Source organism: Phascolarctos cinereus, unplaced genomic scaffold (genome assembly GCF_003287225.1).
Source record: "Phascolarctos cinereus isolate Bilbo 61053 unplaced genomic scaffold, phaCin_HiC Scaffold_4;HRSCAF=312, whole genome shotgun sequence".
In the NCBI taxonomy this organism is placed as follows: Eukaryota; Metazoa; Chordata; class Mammalia; order Diprotodontia; family Phascolarctidae; genus Phascolarctos; species Phascolarctos cinereus.
The window spans coordinates 410,298,493-410,315,083 of NW_027555847.1; the positions used below are offsets into that span (position 1 = coordinate 410,298,493).

Sequence of the window (16,591 nt, forward strand, 5' to 3'; positions counted from 1 at the left end):
GTCAAACTACACTCAAGGATGATGAAAGGATATGAAACCAACAGTTTTTTTTTCAATGACTTATGAAGAGCTAGTATACAAGAGAAAGCTAACATGAGACTAAAGTTGGTACTATTCAATTTTTGAAATAAGCTGAAGAGGATTCCTCAAGCCAGAGAGCTTGACACAACCATAAAAAAGTTTGGAATGAATTGTTTTTTTTAAGGAATGGTTTATGAGAACTTAAGGAAGAAATGATAATTATAAGCAAGAATGGAATTACTTAACAATTCATGACAATTTCTTCCTTTAAAAAATTTACTGGACTGATATAGGGTTAATCGTGAGGAAAGAGTTTCATATACCATGAAGTACCATATAAATGTGAATTACTAGCATTAGATCAAGCAAGTCTCTAGCAGCTGTTCAAGAAATATCTGATGAAATGCTAGGGACTGGCATCCCAGCAAAGTAGAGGGAGATAAGCATCAATAATGCCCTTGACACTGTTAAATGTCTTACTGAACCAAAGATATATAATCCTGATGAAACCCAGAGAAAAAGATGGAAGGATGTGGTCATGATGATAACACATTGGATGGACCTAGACCTGATCAGATCACACAAGTGTTGATTCATGTATTAATGACTAAAAAAAGAAATCTCTATTAATTATTAACTATTAATTATAAAATCTTTATTAATTATTAATTATAAATCTCTATTATTCCCCAGGTTTTGTTCTTGGCCTAGCTCTGTTCAACATTTTTTAATAGTAACTTGAATAAAAGCAAAAATGATAGGGATAGCTAATATAATGTATGCCAGACTTTGGACCTAAAAATCTCTCAGTAAGCTGTAACAGTGGGCTGCAATTGATAAAATTTACATTTATCCCTAACAAATTTAAGTCTTGCACTTAGACTTAAAGGAGGAAAACAACAACAAATATAAAAATACAATGAGGGAGATGTGACTAGAGTGAAATTCATGTGAAAAAGAGTGAGCTCAGTTTGAGCTAATAATGTGACAAGAGCCACACCAGTTAATGCAATGGTTGTCTCTATTAATAAAAGGTATTATACTTGTTCCACTGCAATCCAAAGAGGGAGTATGACATTGTGGAAAGAAGGCTAGCCCTTGAATCAAGAAGACCAGATTTCAGGACAAGGCAAATTGTTTTCCCTGACCAAATAGCGAAGAGCTAGGATAAATGCGTGGAAGTGACCAGGAGGCAGCTTTCATCTACGAAGAATGAAAACTCCTTGCTAAGCCTATTAGAACTGTCCAAAATGGATTTATCTACCTTATTTATCGTCAAGTGAAGCCTAGATGAACACTTGCTGAGGAAACTGTGGGAAGGATTTAGCTTGGCTGGACCATGTAACCACCCAAGTCCTTTCCAACTGTCAAGATTTTATAATATCCTAGTTGTAACTATCAATAGTGTTGGCAGGAGAGTGACCTAGAAATAATGATGTACTTTTTATTTCCTTTTTAGAAAACAGGTTATATGATTATGTTATAATAAATACTACATAACTAAAACGATACCCTTTAGTCTACACTGACATCTTTAAACTTCAAGATATCTTTAAAGCTACATGTGTCTGTGCCAATATATGAAAATATGCAGGTATGTTTATATAAATATATACTAGAACACTTAGAAAGGTGGCAATGTAAATGACAAACTCAAAACTATAAGTGATTTAAATAAATCTACTTTTTCTATTTTCAACAGATTACCCTGACTTCTCTACAACAAAAGCAATTTGACAAGTTCACACAAAGATTCTAAAAAAGGGAGCAGATTGCAACAAATAAATGAATGCCCTTGTATTAATTAAACTATCCATAATTTATATAAATTTATAATGTATAATTTACATTGATATATTATTATATACATAATATGTTTTAGTAATATAATATGTTACAAATTTATTAACTGCTTATAATATCAGATTTGGATAACATAATGAACTGTGAGAATCACATAATTTTATTACAAGTCTTTCATTAAAAGCGAGGAAAATGAAACAGGAAAATGATAAATATTGGAGAAGATGTGGGAAAATTGGAACACTAATGCATTTTTGGTGGAGCTGTTAATTGATCCAATCATTCTGGAGAACAATTTGAACTATGCCCAAAGGGCTATAAAAATGTGCATACCCTTTGACCCAGCAATAACACTTCTAGGTCTGTATCCCAAAGAGATCATAAAAATGGGAAAAGGACCCACATGTACAAAAATATTTATAGCAGCTCTTTTTGTGGTGGCAAAGAATTGGAAATTGAGGGGAACTCAACTCAACTGGGGATTGGCTGAAGAAGTTGTGGCATATGAATGTGTCATATATTCCACAAGAAATGATGAGCAGGTAGACTTCAGAAAAACCTGGAAAGATTTACATGAACTGATGCTGAGTGAAGTGAGCAGAACCAGAAGAACATTATATACAGAAACAGTGACATTGTGAGATGAACAACTTTGATAGACTTAGCTCTTCTCAGCAATGCAATGATCTAAGACAATTCCAAAAGACTCATGATGGACAATGCTATCCACATCCATAGAACTATGGCGTCTGAATGAAAATCAAAGCATACTATTTTCTCTTTCTTTTTTGTTTCTTCTTTCTCATGGTTTTTCCATTTGGTTCTAATTCTTCTTTATAACATGACTAATGTGGGAATATGTTTAGTATGATTGTACATGCATTGACTATATCAGATTGCTTGCCATCATGGGAAGGGGGAGAGAAGGGAAGCAGAGAAAATTTAGAATTCAAAATCTTACAGAAGTAAATGTTGAAAACTAAAAGTAAATAAATTTTTATAAAAGAAAAAAAGCAAGGAAAATGGCAGTGTGTTGTTCTATCTCTTTAGAAACATAATTTCCTTTTATTAAATGCAGTTATTATTTGACTCTCTCATCCATTGAAAAGTAATAATGCTTTTAAAATATCCATATAAAACATTTAAATATCTTTTTAGAATCATGAAAAACTAACAAAATGATAACCACACAAAACTAATGCTTATATTTTCATACCTTTCTAAAGAATTTTTAAAAATACCTAAATACAAATTTTATAAAAGATATGTATAATTTAAAACATGCTGGAGGAAACAAATAAAGTATCCATATTTTGAAATCCATAGTGGTTAGCTAACATTAAAGTTAATTTTGAGGCCCACTATGTCCACCTATTTTCTTTAGACAGAACTGTGCTTCAAATACAACTCTCAGAAGAAACAAGTTTCATAATGGCCTAAAACATAAAATAGTTGAAAATAGTAAACATATGATATTCCATGGGAATAAATATGTAACAGTCTATGACAGCTACTGGTGAATAGAAAAGGAGGGGACACAAAGGCCTGGGCCAGAGAACTGTGAAGACATTCTCCTCTGCTCAAAGCCTCAAAATTACCTCAAAGTGCTTGCAACTCCTTAAATCTTCAAAATTCTCCTCGTCTTTACTTTGGCAGGTGCATCTTAGATATATCCAGGCCAAAAAGTTGTATTCTATATTTTGTTAGCTTATTGGGCCTAGTCATGAAGATAGATAGAATCAGCCCATACAAGGAAAAAAACATTAATTCCAAATGATTTAATAAAAGAGGTATAAGAAAGAAAAGTTTTAATAACTGGAGGTAGGATTTGGAGAATAAAAAGTAGCCTGTAGAATAGGGGTATGGTTCTTCTGTTAACCCCTAAGATGGAGAGGTATAAGTGATCATTATTTATGGAGAATTCTAAGGGGAGAAATGAGAAGTGTGGTGGGTAAAAGATGAAATGACTGAGGAAACAAGGGTTTAGGCTTCTGAGCATATTAATTTATTAAGCAATGCATATCAGTTGCCTAAGAAATCAGGACTAGTCACATTCCTCAGCTTTGGCAAGGGGTAATGGATTTTTATACATTAAAATAATCAAATAAGACCAATTAACTAAAAAATAAAACCAATTAGCCAGTATACATTAGGTAATTTATTTCTATTTGGAGGAAAGATTAGGGACTTTCTAAGGTGGGAAAGAGAAAGTGAACAGCTACAATTTCCAGAAATCAGAAAAAGACATATCCCACTCTTCCAAGTATCTGCAAACAATCAAAGGAACATGGAAACAATAACTGATTGATCTGTACAGTTTTCAGATAAGACATATGGGTTGTTTGAAATATATAATTGTAAGAATATTCCCTGCATCAATCTTTGAGTCTGACTGGGTTTTTGGTCAGTTAGTTAAAGGTCTCTAAACAGCAGGTTGAGCTTCCCAGGCTTCTAAAGCTAGGTTCAAACAATGCAATAAGGTTTTCTCCCAATCCTCACAGTTGAATAAAGTTTTCTCACAAGACAGAATTTGGACTAGACCCGTAAATGAAAAGAAAGGGAACTGAGTTAGCTCCACAAACAAGATGGAGTCAGTGTGGTTCACTCAATTCCCACAATTAACTACTTGTCCTAATTCCCTCAATTCTCAAAGAAGACAACGGAAATCCTAAAAGAACATTGGCCTTAACAAAGGAATTCAAATTATCTAAGGCTACTTTCTACCTAGTATTTTCCTAAGTAGTCTAGATTCTGAGGTCTACCTCAGTATCTGGAAAGATCTCTGAAAAAAGAAAGTGTTTTTCAGGGTTTTCTGTGTAGATGATTGTAGTAAGGTAATAATTTAAGACATCACTGTAACCAAGTCCTACCAATAAATATTTGATTTCTAGAAATAGATAGGTAAATGTACTTGTAGCATACAAGGAGTATTTTAAAGCAGGAAGAAACCTTTAACTAATGGTGTCAAAATCAATTAGAAAGAGGGGGCCACTAAACCATACATACAGATCCCTGTGGGCCATATTTTGACTTAGAATACCACAGATTAGTATTATCTATGTTCTACTATATTTTTTATTTATTTTGGTTAAATATTTTCCAATTACATTTTAATCTGGTTTCACTGCACTCAAGAGTGTTGCCACGGTCTATGGCCTGTGATGCATGTTTTATAGCTCTAAACCACTACTCCAACCAACATAATTATTCTCAAGATATTGTTTTGTATTAACTACCAGCTAGGTAGAAAATTCAGCAGGTCAGCAAATACAGAAATTTTTATAGTATTAAATTTCAATTCAAAAATATGTATTAAATACTTTTACTACTATGTACAAAGGCAATTTAACAAATAACCCAGAGAGACAAACTTAAGGCAGCTATTTTGATTTCAAGTATATAATTCTGGATTCTTGGATCTATTATAGACTTGAATTACGAGCTTGAACAATTTACAAACTTCCTCCATGGAGCAATTTGCTCATATCTAAAATGAGGAAACAACATCTGATGCAACAAAAACATCATGCAGAGATAATGAGCTAATTTTTTGGTCAAAAAGCACTGGGCTGAAAAAAAACAATGTTTAAATGCAAATTATAAAAATAATGCAATTTTATAATATAAACACTTTGGAATATTTAACCATTATAGACTTAAAATTAAGGGTATTTTTAATTTAAAAAATCACCCATGGTCAAATTCAGTTTTTTTACTTGCTGGTAAACATGGCATATAGTGGGAGAAATTAGGGGAATTCTGGGAAAAATATAAGAGAAGGGGTATAAAGCTTTGAAGACAAGAACTGCAATTCTAGTCTTTACTGAGGATAGCAGCAGTCAAATGAAACATGGGTAAATACATATAACAGCCTCCTTTATGACATCATCAAGCATGCAGTTTGCAAATCTCTCCTACAACACATGCTTCGTACTTATCAAAAATATTCCAAGAAGGGAAATACCAGAAACTGCTCAGTTTACTTCATCTTCACTCTTTTACATTAGCCAGTTATATTCATTAATTTCCCCCTACCGTACTCATTAGAAGGGACAAGAATTTATCCCCAACATGGAATAGTGGAAAAAAGTCAGAAGATAGCAATGTTCCAATCATTGTTCCTTTTAACACCAACCAGCTTTATGGCAGGGATAAATCACTCTCTGAGTCTTAGATTCTTCATCTATATAATGGGGGTAATAGTGTTTCCACTACCTACTTCACTAGGCTTTTGTGAGGAAAGTGTATCAGTGGTAGATTGAGGCCTCAAAATCAGGAAAAGCTCTGTTGAAATCTCAGTCTGTCACATACAGAGGATGGGACCCTGGGTAAGTTATATAAACTCTCAGGGATCCCAACAATTTACCAAGACCATAAATTGTTGCACAATTGAAAATATAACTGTCCCTCCAAACAAATATAATTATAGAAATCGATCCCCTCAGCTTTGGTTCTAATTCCAGGGTGAGTCAATTTCTACCTCAGTCCTCTATTTCTCACCAGTTGCAGACCTCTAAACCATGTTTTATGTCATCTCAGGACACTAACACAGGCATTTTATGATTTGCCCTGACACAAATTATATCTTCCCTAAATGCCAACTCTTCCACACTTTGTACTTCTTACTCAGTAGTTGGGGTAAAAATAATCAAATTGATATTATCATTGCAACTGGAAAAAGTGCTGCTCTAAAATTCCACTCATCATCCCTAAATCTATGTAGAATTAAGTCCCCTTCTCTGCCAGCTGGCCCCAGCACATGTGGTGTCTGTCTAATTGGTTATAAGCTCATTGAAGACAGAAACCATCTCATAAAATGGCAGTTATTTAATAAATACCTGTTGATCTGAAATATTTTTTGAAGACTAGTTTATGACTCTGAGCAAGAAGAATATAGCCTGTCTGTGCTTCAAAGAGCAGGGTTTTTTTTCTTCCTTCCCATCATTAAGCTCCTTTGTCGTTGCTAGTACACAGTGCATAGATCCTAACTTCTTCAGTCTAGATTCCTGATGCCTTGTTATCTAAACCCTCAGCTTAGGTTCTTTCTCCTCAATACCACCATGCTCCCCCCTCATTTTTTAAAAATTCCTCTATCTCCTAATCTAAATACACAATCCTTACTTCAACCAATTTACAGGACTTAACCCTTTGTTTATCTGAACTTTCAGTAATTACCAGCTCCTAAGGGTTCTGGTTTATCTTTCTGCACTGACCTCTCGTTTGTTTGACATATGGCACCTGCCAGTCTCCTTTTATGTCTAACAAAACCATTTGTCCTGCCTCTATCCCATTCCTGCCTTGTCTTCTGTGCCAAGATCCAAGATGACAAAAATAACTGAGAGACTTCATTTGAAAATGTCATAGACTTAAAAAAAATCACTGGGAAAATTAAATCACATCTATGGCAGTTTGACAAAGTACCACCATTTGTGAAGAAATAAATACACTTTAAAAGTAGAATAGAGTCGAAATTGGTGAATGGTCAGTTTTATGATATATGAATGTAATAGAAGATTGATGAGTCATAAGGACTGATATATATATAAAGAATTTTGAGAGACATGGGAAAACATAGGAAATGATGCTGAGTGAAGAAAGCAATTTTTAAAAATACATGATAACTTCCATAAAGCATTGAATCTACTTAGACAACAAAACTCTGATAAAGTATGATGGTCAATATTATTACCACCTGTCAAAGTTAAAGGGTGTCTCTCCTTTCTGTTAACAATCATTATATTTTTTTTTTCAGGGAATTTCTTCTTAGAAGGGTGGAGAGTTATTGAAAAGTGGCTTGTGTAGAAAAATGCATCAAGAAATTTCTAAAAATTAAAGACAGAACAAAAAACATAGGGTTCAATTTACGTATTTCATAGCTAGCTCTATAAACAACCACACACACACACACACACACACACACACACACACACACACACACGAAAAGTGTTTGGGAATATTTGCGTCTCTGACTGGCTTCACTTAGTTCAACTACCATGTGGTAAAGAGCAAAGAACTGAGGGATGAGAATGAAGAGACCTGGTTTCTAGTTCTGGCTTTGCAATGTGACCTTGCAAAATCCTTAATTTCTCTAGGCCTCAGTTTGCTCATCTGCAAAAGAAAGTTGCTGAACTAGATTACTTACAGGCCACTCAATTGCAAAATTTTGTGATTCCTACAGTGAGAAAGCATCCCTAATCTTTTTTTCATTTGGAAAAGTAAAATAGGAGGAAGTATTTTCAATAAACTGATATTAATTTTTGGACACTGAAATTCCAGGCTTGCACACTGTTATTTACGTTAAGGTAGGGCATATTGACAATTGTTATGTGATAAAGAAAAAGATTCTTGGACACCTGTCTCATTTATGCAACAAATCCTTTTTTTCATACTTATCTTAACATTCATCTATTTATGTCAAGAAAGAAAACTTATGAGCACAGCATCTGCTCCTATATGATGAAATTGTAGAATGATTTTATAAGTGAAAAAAAAAGACTACACCTTAAACAAAGTTAGTTGTCAAATGTTTCAAAAGGCAAAATGTTAGTCTTTCAACAACATTATCTTGTCTAAGCAGATCAAATAGTGCTTGCAAAATGAATCATCAATGCCAGGCTGTTCTCTACAGAGGGCCATCAACATCCAGTTCAGTAGAGGTCATCGCCAATCACATTTCTTTCTTTAAAACCTTATTATGGATTTAGAGCAATGCTTTTAACTTCTTAGTACATTAAAAATTTGTGATAACTTCTTACTAGCTATTTTTTTTCCTGTAGCCTAAAGTATATTTAAATTCAGTGTCAGCTGCTGACAGTACTTTGATTTTCTGAGTAGCTTGAACTAATTTAAAAACATCATATGTGAATAACAAAGGGAGTTTTAACATGAGATTTTTTTTTTGGACACCAAAATTCAATCTCATGAATCTTTACCAGATTTTTCTAAAATTCATGTCTTATTCTTTTCATTAAAACTGAAACAAAATAAAATTTCATTTCAAAAGCCTAGGAATTACATTGCTTCCAAAGAGCTAATAGTGCTCTCACATTGGGGTGCTTCTCACATTTTCTATTTGATACAGACACTGACTGGGAGCTGATAACGTCATACCCACAAGCTGAAACTTTGTTGAAGCACAGCTGCTTCCCGCCACTGCTCATACAAATTCACAATGTACACAGGTGACCAAAATTCTAGACCAAACACGTCTTTTAGAAAACAACAGTAAAGCATGAAGATTAGAAGTTAAATTGGTTTACCTGCCAGACTGCCAGGTCTCTGAAGGGTAGCAGTGGCATACAGTTCCTGTGAATGCTTGTTGTACTGGTCTGACGTGTGGACTAGACGTTTTGTAGGAGATAGGGTAGCATAAGTGCCAATGGTTGAGCTTAGCTGATGAATAGGAGAGGATGAAATATTAGACTGGATGGTTGGTGGAGAGGTCACACGTATTGGGGAAGGAGAAAGTCCAGCTGAAGACACAACAATATTGATGGGTGAGCTGGTGCTATATGACTTGGCTAGCCGGCTTGGAGACTGCTTAGGAGAGGAGACCCGCTGTGTGGTGCTGTATCCAGTGCTCTCTGAGGCTGACCCCACCCGCTGGAGCTTTGTGGGAGAGCCTACCTGCTGCATGGACAAGGGAGAGCTCACTCTCTGTGCTGGCAGAGTGGAGCTGGAATAATAAAGGGCTGAAGAATGCTGGGAGTCAGGCAAATGGAACGCGCTCCCATGGCTCGGCACAAAGGACTCTCTTGACTGAGAGGCAGCATGTGATTGAGAGGGTTCAGATCCAGCTAAATGGGCTGCTCGGCTAGTTGTGCCCTGTAGTTAAGAAGAGAGAGGGGATGGGGGGGGGGGTGGGGGAAGGAAAGAAAACACAACTTGAGGAAGGCGTAAAGCAAAAAATGCTTCCGTATACATTTAACCCCTTTGACGCAGAAAAAACAACTTTCATCAGATAGAAAAACTTCTCACCAAAATACAGGGTATCCCAAAGGTTTTACTACAATTTTAAACTATTAAAGCTGAAAACTGCATTAAAGACTTTTGGAACATCCTGTAGTTTTAAAGCAAATTAATTGTGTTTTGGATTAAAAGGCAAGCAACTTCTAACCTGCTAAAGTAGTAGCATTTTTAGGAGAGCCAGTAAGTTCACAAATGCATGCTTCAGAAGAAAAAAATGGCTTGACAAATTATTTATATATATATGTATATATATAGACATATAGATGTGTCTATACATATATATGTATATATTTGATTACACAGCTGAGATGTTTCTCACCCTGAAGTGAAAGCATTTCCATTAGTCATAATCTGTAGATTTCTGCAGACCACCAAACACTTTTAAAGTCTCTTCATTGGTTAGTTAATCTCAACAATAAACTCAAGCATTAAATCTTTCTTTAAGGGGCATTTTCCTTTGCAAATTTTCTGCCCTCTCAACCAACCAAGTTGTATACTTATCTGAAGAGCACCCCAAGAGTAACCATACTTCTCAGAGTATATTCAGCTGCTTTACTCATCGAGGATTCTTCCTTTTGGACGAGTAAAGCTGAAAATCATTTCTAAAGATAGAGTCAAAACAAAGACATTCTCTTCTGCCTTCTAAACATACATATATATATATATATATATATATATATATATATATATATATATATATATAAAATGCAGCAGGAATCAGAGAAATTGTGACATGAAAAGAGGGTGAAAAATCAGCCTTCCCTACATTTGAAAACTCAGCTCCACATATTTCTGAGCTTCTGCATGAGAGGATCTTTCTCTCCCTCTCACTAGCTCTCTTTAAGAGCCCCCTGCAGCTGTGTAAGATTGAAAGCCAGTTGCCTCTCATTTATTTACACCGGCACAAAAGAAAACAAGGGCTGGGGTGGAGCTGGAGAGAAGGATTGGAAGAGGAAGCACTTTCCTTAAATCTAGTCCAGGGGCGCATTTGCATTCGAATGAAAACAGTGCATTGTCAACCACTTCTGTGCTGGAGGTCTTAGATCTTCTAGCTTTCTGTGAGGGAGCAAAGGTTTTTTTTTCTTTTTTTCCCTTAAGGAGCCGATAAGGTGGAAAAGGGGTTGTGTGGGGAGAAAGAAAGGGAGCTGGAGCTGGGACAGGAGAGAAAGTGGAGGACTACAGGAAATTGTGAATATGGGCCACAGGCACACAGATAAAGGGAAGGCCAGATAGGAAGGATGGGATGGGGGGTGGGGGAGAGAGACACAGAGACAGAGACAGAGAGACACACAGACACAGACTCGTGGAGAAAATCCTCAGCAGATGCTTCTTATGAAAATTTTCAGTTATGTTAATGAGCCCTTTTTGGAAGGGTAAATAATAGAATGTGCATTCTTGGATTTAGAGGATGATCAGTGGTTGTTAAATTAATAACGTTAAGATTCTCTAATAGCAACACCTTGGAGTATAAGACAACTGAGTACTTTGTTGAAAGCAAGTTCTTATAGTAAATACTGAGCTCTACTTCTCTCCAACCCAAAAAATGAAAGAAAACAAAAAAATCCTTCACATAGAAGAATTATTCAAAGATATGCTTACCAGGCAAAAGACACATCTTTAAATGCCCTGCCTAAATATCTGGTTGGATAGCTTGGGTACCAATTTTGGTTCAAGAGGATTTCAACTTCAGGGCACCCACCTTCAACCTAAAGGAGATGCCCTATTTTCACACAGAATTATTTTGGGGAATTACTCAGAGTCAGATTTTTCCCCTACTCAATTTTCTAGGATAGATACATTGGAAAGAGTTTGCCACTGGGGATCAAAGGGCCCTGGGCTCACTTTCCTAGTGAACACGGGTAAGCCACTTTTCATGACTTCAGTTTCCTATTCTAAAAGAGGTTATATTAGATGACCTCTGAAGTGCCAGTCATGAATCTATGATCCTAAGAGCCTGTTATGAAGCATACCTTCCCAGGTCATATCCATTTGCAAGCTCTGATGAGCTACTGTTTCTAAAATTTTAAATGGAAGCTTAGGGTCACACCAGGAGCAGAGCATAAATGACCTCCTTTCTGCACATTTCTATTTACAGCAGTATTGCTTCTTCATATCCACAGGAGTCCAAGTAGCATACAACAGTGAAACAGCTAGAAGTGCCAGTTTCCCTGGTGTCTGATGAACACCAAACATGGCCCCTCTGAGAGCCTTCTCACCATCTCCTCTAGAGAGATTAACTTGTGTGCAGCTGATGACAGAAATCTGATGAAGGTGGAAAAGGGAACTGCAGCAAGTGGGGGTAAAGGAGGAATTTCCATGGAGAGAGGTAGATGAATGAAATTTTGGGCCAGCAAACAGGTTTTCAAAATCTGTTCTTGGGTGCTTTATAACAGTATCCTGAAACTCACATCCTAAAATGTGATACAGTATATTCAATGTGAAGTACCCAATTTAGTAACCTGTAATACTTCTTCTACTACAGATTTAAAAATATCTATCTACATATATATATATATATATATATCATATATGCATATTATATATATAGATACAGATCTGATTTATAATGAAAAACATAGTAAGTTTTTACTTTATTGAACTATCCAATTTATTGAACCATACTTTGGACCATTGTGTTTCTATGCTAAAGATGACAAAACTCAATATTTTATACAATTGTTTTCAGTTAAGATCAGTCCCATTATACAAATTATTGAGAAATAAACCACCTATACTTTGTTGCTGAAATAAGGAAAAACTGCCATCCTATTCATTCAGTGATTTATGTAATAGTGGGTAGTGGCTCAGAGAAGAAGTAGAAGGGGAAAGAACACCAGGTTCTGATAAAGCTGATATACTTGCCATCACCCCATTCATAGGTTCTCAGATTTAGAAGAAGAAGGGACCATTTCTGTCCAAGACCTCACTTAACAGTGTGAGAAAGCTGTATCTAGAAGTAAAATGACTTACAAAGGCCATGTGAGTAGTATGTAGTAGAGATAAAATATGAATTCAAGTCTCTCACTCTAAATATTCTCCTTTTTTTTAAAAAACCCTATTACAAATGGATAGGGAGCATTTTTTTCTCTTCCCACTTGGCTTTTCCACCCATTCATGTTACCTTTTTTATGAGAGAGAGAGAGAGAGAGAGAGAGAGAGAGAGAGAGAGAGAGAGAGAGAGAGAGAGAGAGAGAGATCAAAGATGAGGGCCATTTACTATATATAGACTACTTCAAACAACACACATCTGTATAGCACTTTAACATTTGTGTTTTCCTCATAGCACTCCTATGAGGAAGGCAGCAGGTCCTTACTTATGCCTTCAAACACTTTGGGACTGTAATGATTATTTTTTCCTTATTTGTTTTTTAAAGAATGATTAATTGTTTGAATTCAACCATTCTGCTTTGTTCAAAACTTGGGTGTTATCTTTGAACCATCCCTCTCACTCACTTCTCATTAGTTACCAGGTCCTAGAAATTCAATTTCCCTGACATCTCAATCCATCTAGCTTACTTTGGCCAGACTAATATTCTGTGTGTAAGAGACTTCAAGAAGCCAAAAAGGGAGAGAGGCAGAGGGGGAGCTTTGGGATAGAATCATGTCACTTCAAGTTGCCATAAATAGTTCCCCTGGCTCTTTGCCTACTGAACATAAAGGTTTCAACTAGCATCTCCAGAATCTGGCTGAGACCTGAATTCTCAGCTTTATCTTCTCAGTATCACAGAACTCGAGTTGGAAGGGACCTTTGATGTCATCTCATCCACACTCCTTATTTTACAGGTAAAGAAGCTAAAGTGCAGAGAGAGTGCAACTCCTTTTATTCCTCTACCTGCTCTTCAAGCTCTTGCCAAATGGGACACATGTATTTTCTTAGGATGATAGTATGTAGGATTGAAGGGACCTTAGGGAGCTGATTCAATTAAATTTGATTAAAAAGCATTTATAAAATCCTGCTCCCTTTTTTTTTTCTTTATGGTAGGCTTTAGGGATACAAAGGCAAAGATCTAACAGTCCCTATCTTCCTGGAATTTAAATTGTGTAGGATTTGAAACTGTTGACCACCTCCTCTTTGAAACTCTCCTATGTGTTTTCAAGACCCTCTTCTCTCCTGGTTTTCATCGTGTTTGACTTCTCCTTATATGTCTTTTTTGGGGCTTCTTCAGCCATGTCATACCCACTAACTGTAGGTCTTCTGTTAGGGTTGTGCTGGAGCCAGATATAACCAGCTTAGGAGAGCAGATTGTTAAATTTTCATTGTGAGCATTTATAGCTTGAAAATTGCAAATGCTACAGATTTGGAACTGATTTATTGTTCTGTTAATTTTTAGGCTTAAGAAAGTTTAATGGAGGAGGTTAATAATGTGGCTTAAACTTAAAAATATGTTGTTGGTATTTTTTTTTGTTTTTTTTGGAGAGCAGGTTGCTGAACATTTACCAGTGTAGGCTATGCCCTAGACCCTCTCCACTTTTACCTCTATACTATCTTGCTTAATGATCTCATCAGCTTCCATGTGTTCAGTTAACATCTGTATATAGGTAATTCCAAGAACCATATATTTGTAGCCTCAGTGTCTCTCCTGAGCTGAACAATTACATCACCAATTGTTTTTGGACATCTGGAATAGATCAAAATGTCAAAAACAGAACACATTATCTTTCCTCCAAAACAGCTCCCTCTGTTAAACTTTCCTCTTATTGCCAAGGGCACTACTATATTTCCAATCACCCAAGGTTACAATCTCAGCATCATATTTGATTCCTCAGTCTCACTCATCCCACATATCCCAACTGTTGCCAAATTTTGCCATTTCTACCTTTACAACATCTCTCATGTGTATTTCCTTGTCTCCACTGTCATCACCCTTGGGGACCATTATTTCCTGTTGCTTAGATGATTGCAATAATCTATTCTCTTTAGGTTTTCAGGACATCATTCTCTCCTAGTTCTCTTCCTACCTATCTGCTCTTTTTCAGTATCCTTTCCTGGATTCTCATCATGCCCATTAATCAGGAACATCCCACAGGATTCAGTCCTAGGTCCTTTACTATTCACCTTCTACACAACTTCATTTTCTGAACCATTAGCTTCCATAGATTTACTTATATATCTTTGCTGATGATTCTCAAATCTATCAATTCTGCACTAAATTCTCTGTAGAAATCCAGTCTTGCACCTCTGACTACCTTTCTCAGACTGGATGTTTAGTAGACAGCTTAAACTCAACGTAGCCAACCTGAACTCTTATCTTTTCCTTTAAACCCTCCTCCCTCCTAAATGTCCCCTTCTGTATTTGTGTACAGAAAAAATACCTTCCTCCTAGTCCCTCAGGTTTGCAACTTAAGTTTCATCCTCAACTCCTCACTATCTCTCATCCTCCATATCCAATCTGGTGCCAAATCTGTCAGTTTCAATTTCATACCATCTCTGGAAAATGCTCCCTTCTCTCCTCTGATATGTTACTACCTCAATGAAGATCCCCATCATTGTTGGACTATTGCAATAGCCTGCTGGTTAGTCTTCCTGCCATAAGTCTCTTCCTACTCCAGTCTATCTTCCATTCAGCAGCCAGAGATTTTCTTACAGTGCTGGCTTAACAATAACACCCCCATATTTAATAAACTCCAGTGGCTCCCTACCACTTCTTGGATCTAATGCACAATCCTCTGTTTAGCCTTCAATGCTTTTCATAGCCTGCCGTGCTGCCCTCCTCCCCAAGTCTTCTCAAATCTCATACCCTTTCAAGTACTTTTTGATCCAATGGCACTGACCTCCTTGCTGCTCCATGAAGAAGATATTAGGCTTCTTGGCTCCAAGAATTTTCTTAGGCTGTCCCCCATGTCTGAATAATCATTTTTATCTGCTAAAACCCCCCTTTCTGCAAGAGGCCTTTCTTAATTCTAGTGCCTTCCAACTGAGAATTTTTTCATGGATATAACTTGAATAGAGATTGCTTTTGCTATAAAAAGTATATTTGTTTGCCTATTTCCTCCTCAATTAGATTGGGAGCTATTCGAGAGCAGGCTGCTGATGTTGTTCAGTCTGACTCTTAGTGACTCCATGGACCACACTGGGCATGGGATTTTTGTGTTTTTTTGGCAAAGACACTGGAGTGGTTTGCCATTTCCTTCTCAAATGGACTAAGGCAAACAGAGGTTGTGACTTGCCCAGGGTTACACAGCTAGTAAGTGGCTGAGGCCCGATTTGAACTCAGGTCTTCCTGATCCCAGGCCCAGCACTTTATCCACTGAGCCACCTAGCTGCTTCTTCAAGAGCAGGTCCTGTCTTTTAACATTTCTTTTGTATACCCAGCACTTAGCACAGTGCCTGGCATATGATTGACACTTAAATGCTTATTGACTGACTCATCTCCCTGCTTAGGTCTCTTCCCATTCCCTCATCCATTATGTAGGCAAAATAATTTTTAATTGTTTTTTTTCAGCCAAAGAAAAGGTTTATTAAAGATCCGCCATATTAGCCAGACTTTTAAGGAATCTGAGCACCTGTGAACTATTGGCTAGATTTTAAAATTCTAAGCAGTGGCTAGATTCTAAGAATCTGAGCCCAAAATAATTTTTCTAAAGTGTAGGTTTGAATCTGCCACACTATGTCCACCCTCCACTCAATAAACAACATAGATAACTCCCTATCATCTCCAGGATAATATATAGGTTCCTCTATTTGACATTTAATAGTGTTTATGAACATATCATCTTCTTAACTTTCCAGTTGTCTTCTACTTAATTCTTCTCCATTCCCCTCCTAAGAATGTGGGTAAGTCAGTTAAACTTGGGACTT

General features: G+C 36.4%; 1 protein-coding gene across 3 annotated transcripts in view; it reads right to left on the reverse strand.

The window, feature by feature from the left end:
- CTNND2 (catenin delta 2) overlaps positions 1 to 16,591 on the reverse strand; it is a 1,167,765-nt gene that overhangs the window by 485,931 nt on the left and 665,243 nt on the right. For 2 of the 3 annotated variants that reach the window (XM_078153314.1, XM_021004430.2), the window contains exon 7: positions 9,084 to 9,648. In XM_078153314.1, the coding sequence (XP_078009440.1) occupies positions 9,084 to 9,648 (565 nt within the window). The remainder of the gene's footprint in view (positions 1 to 9,083; positions 9,649 to 16,591) is intronic. The other variant, XM_078153315.1, reaches the window with a different exon arrangement.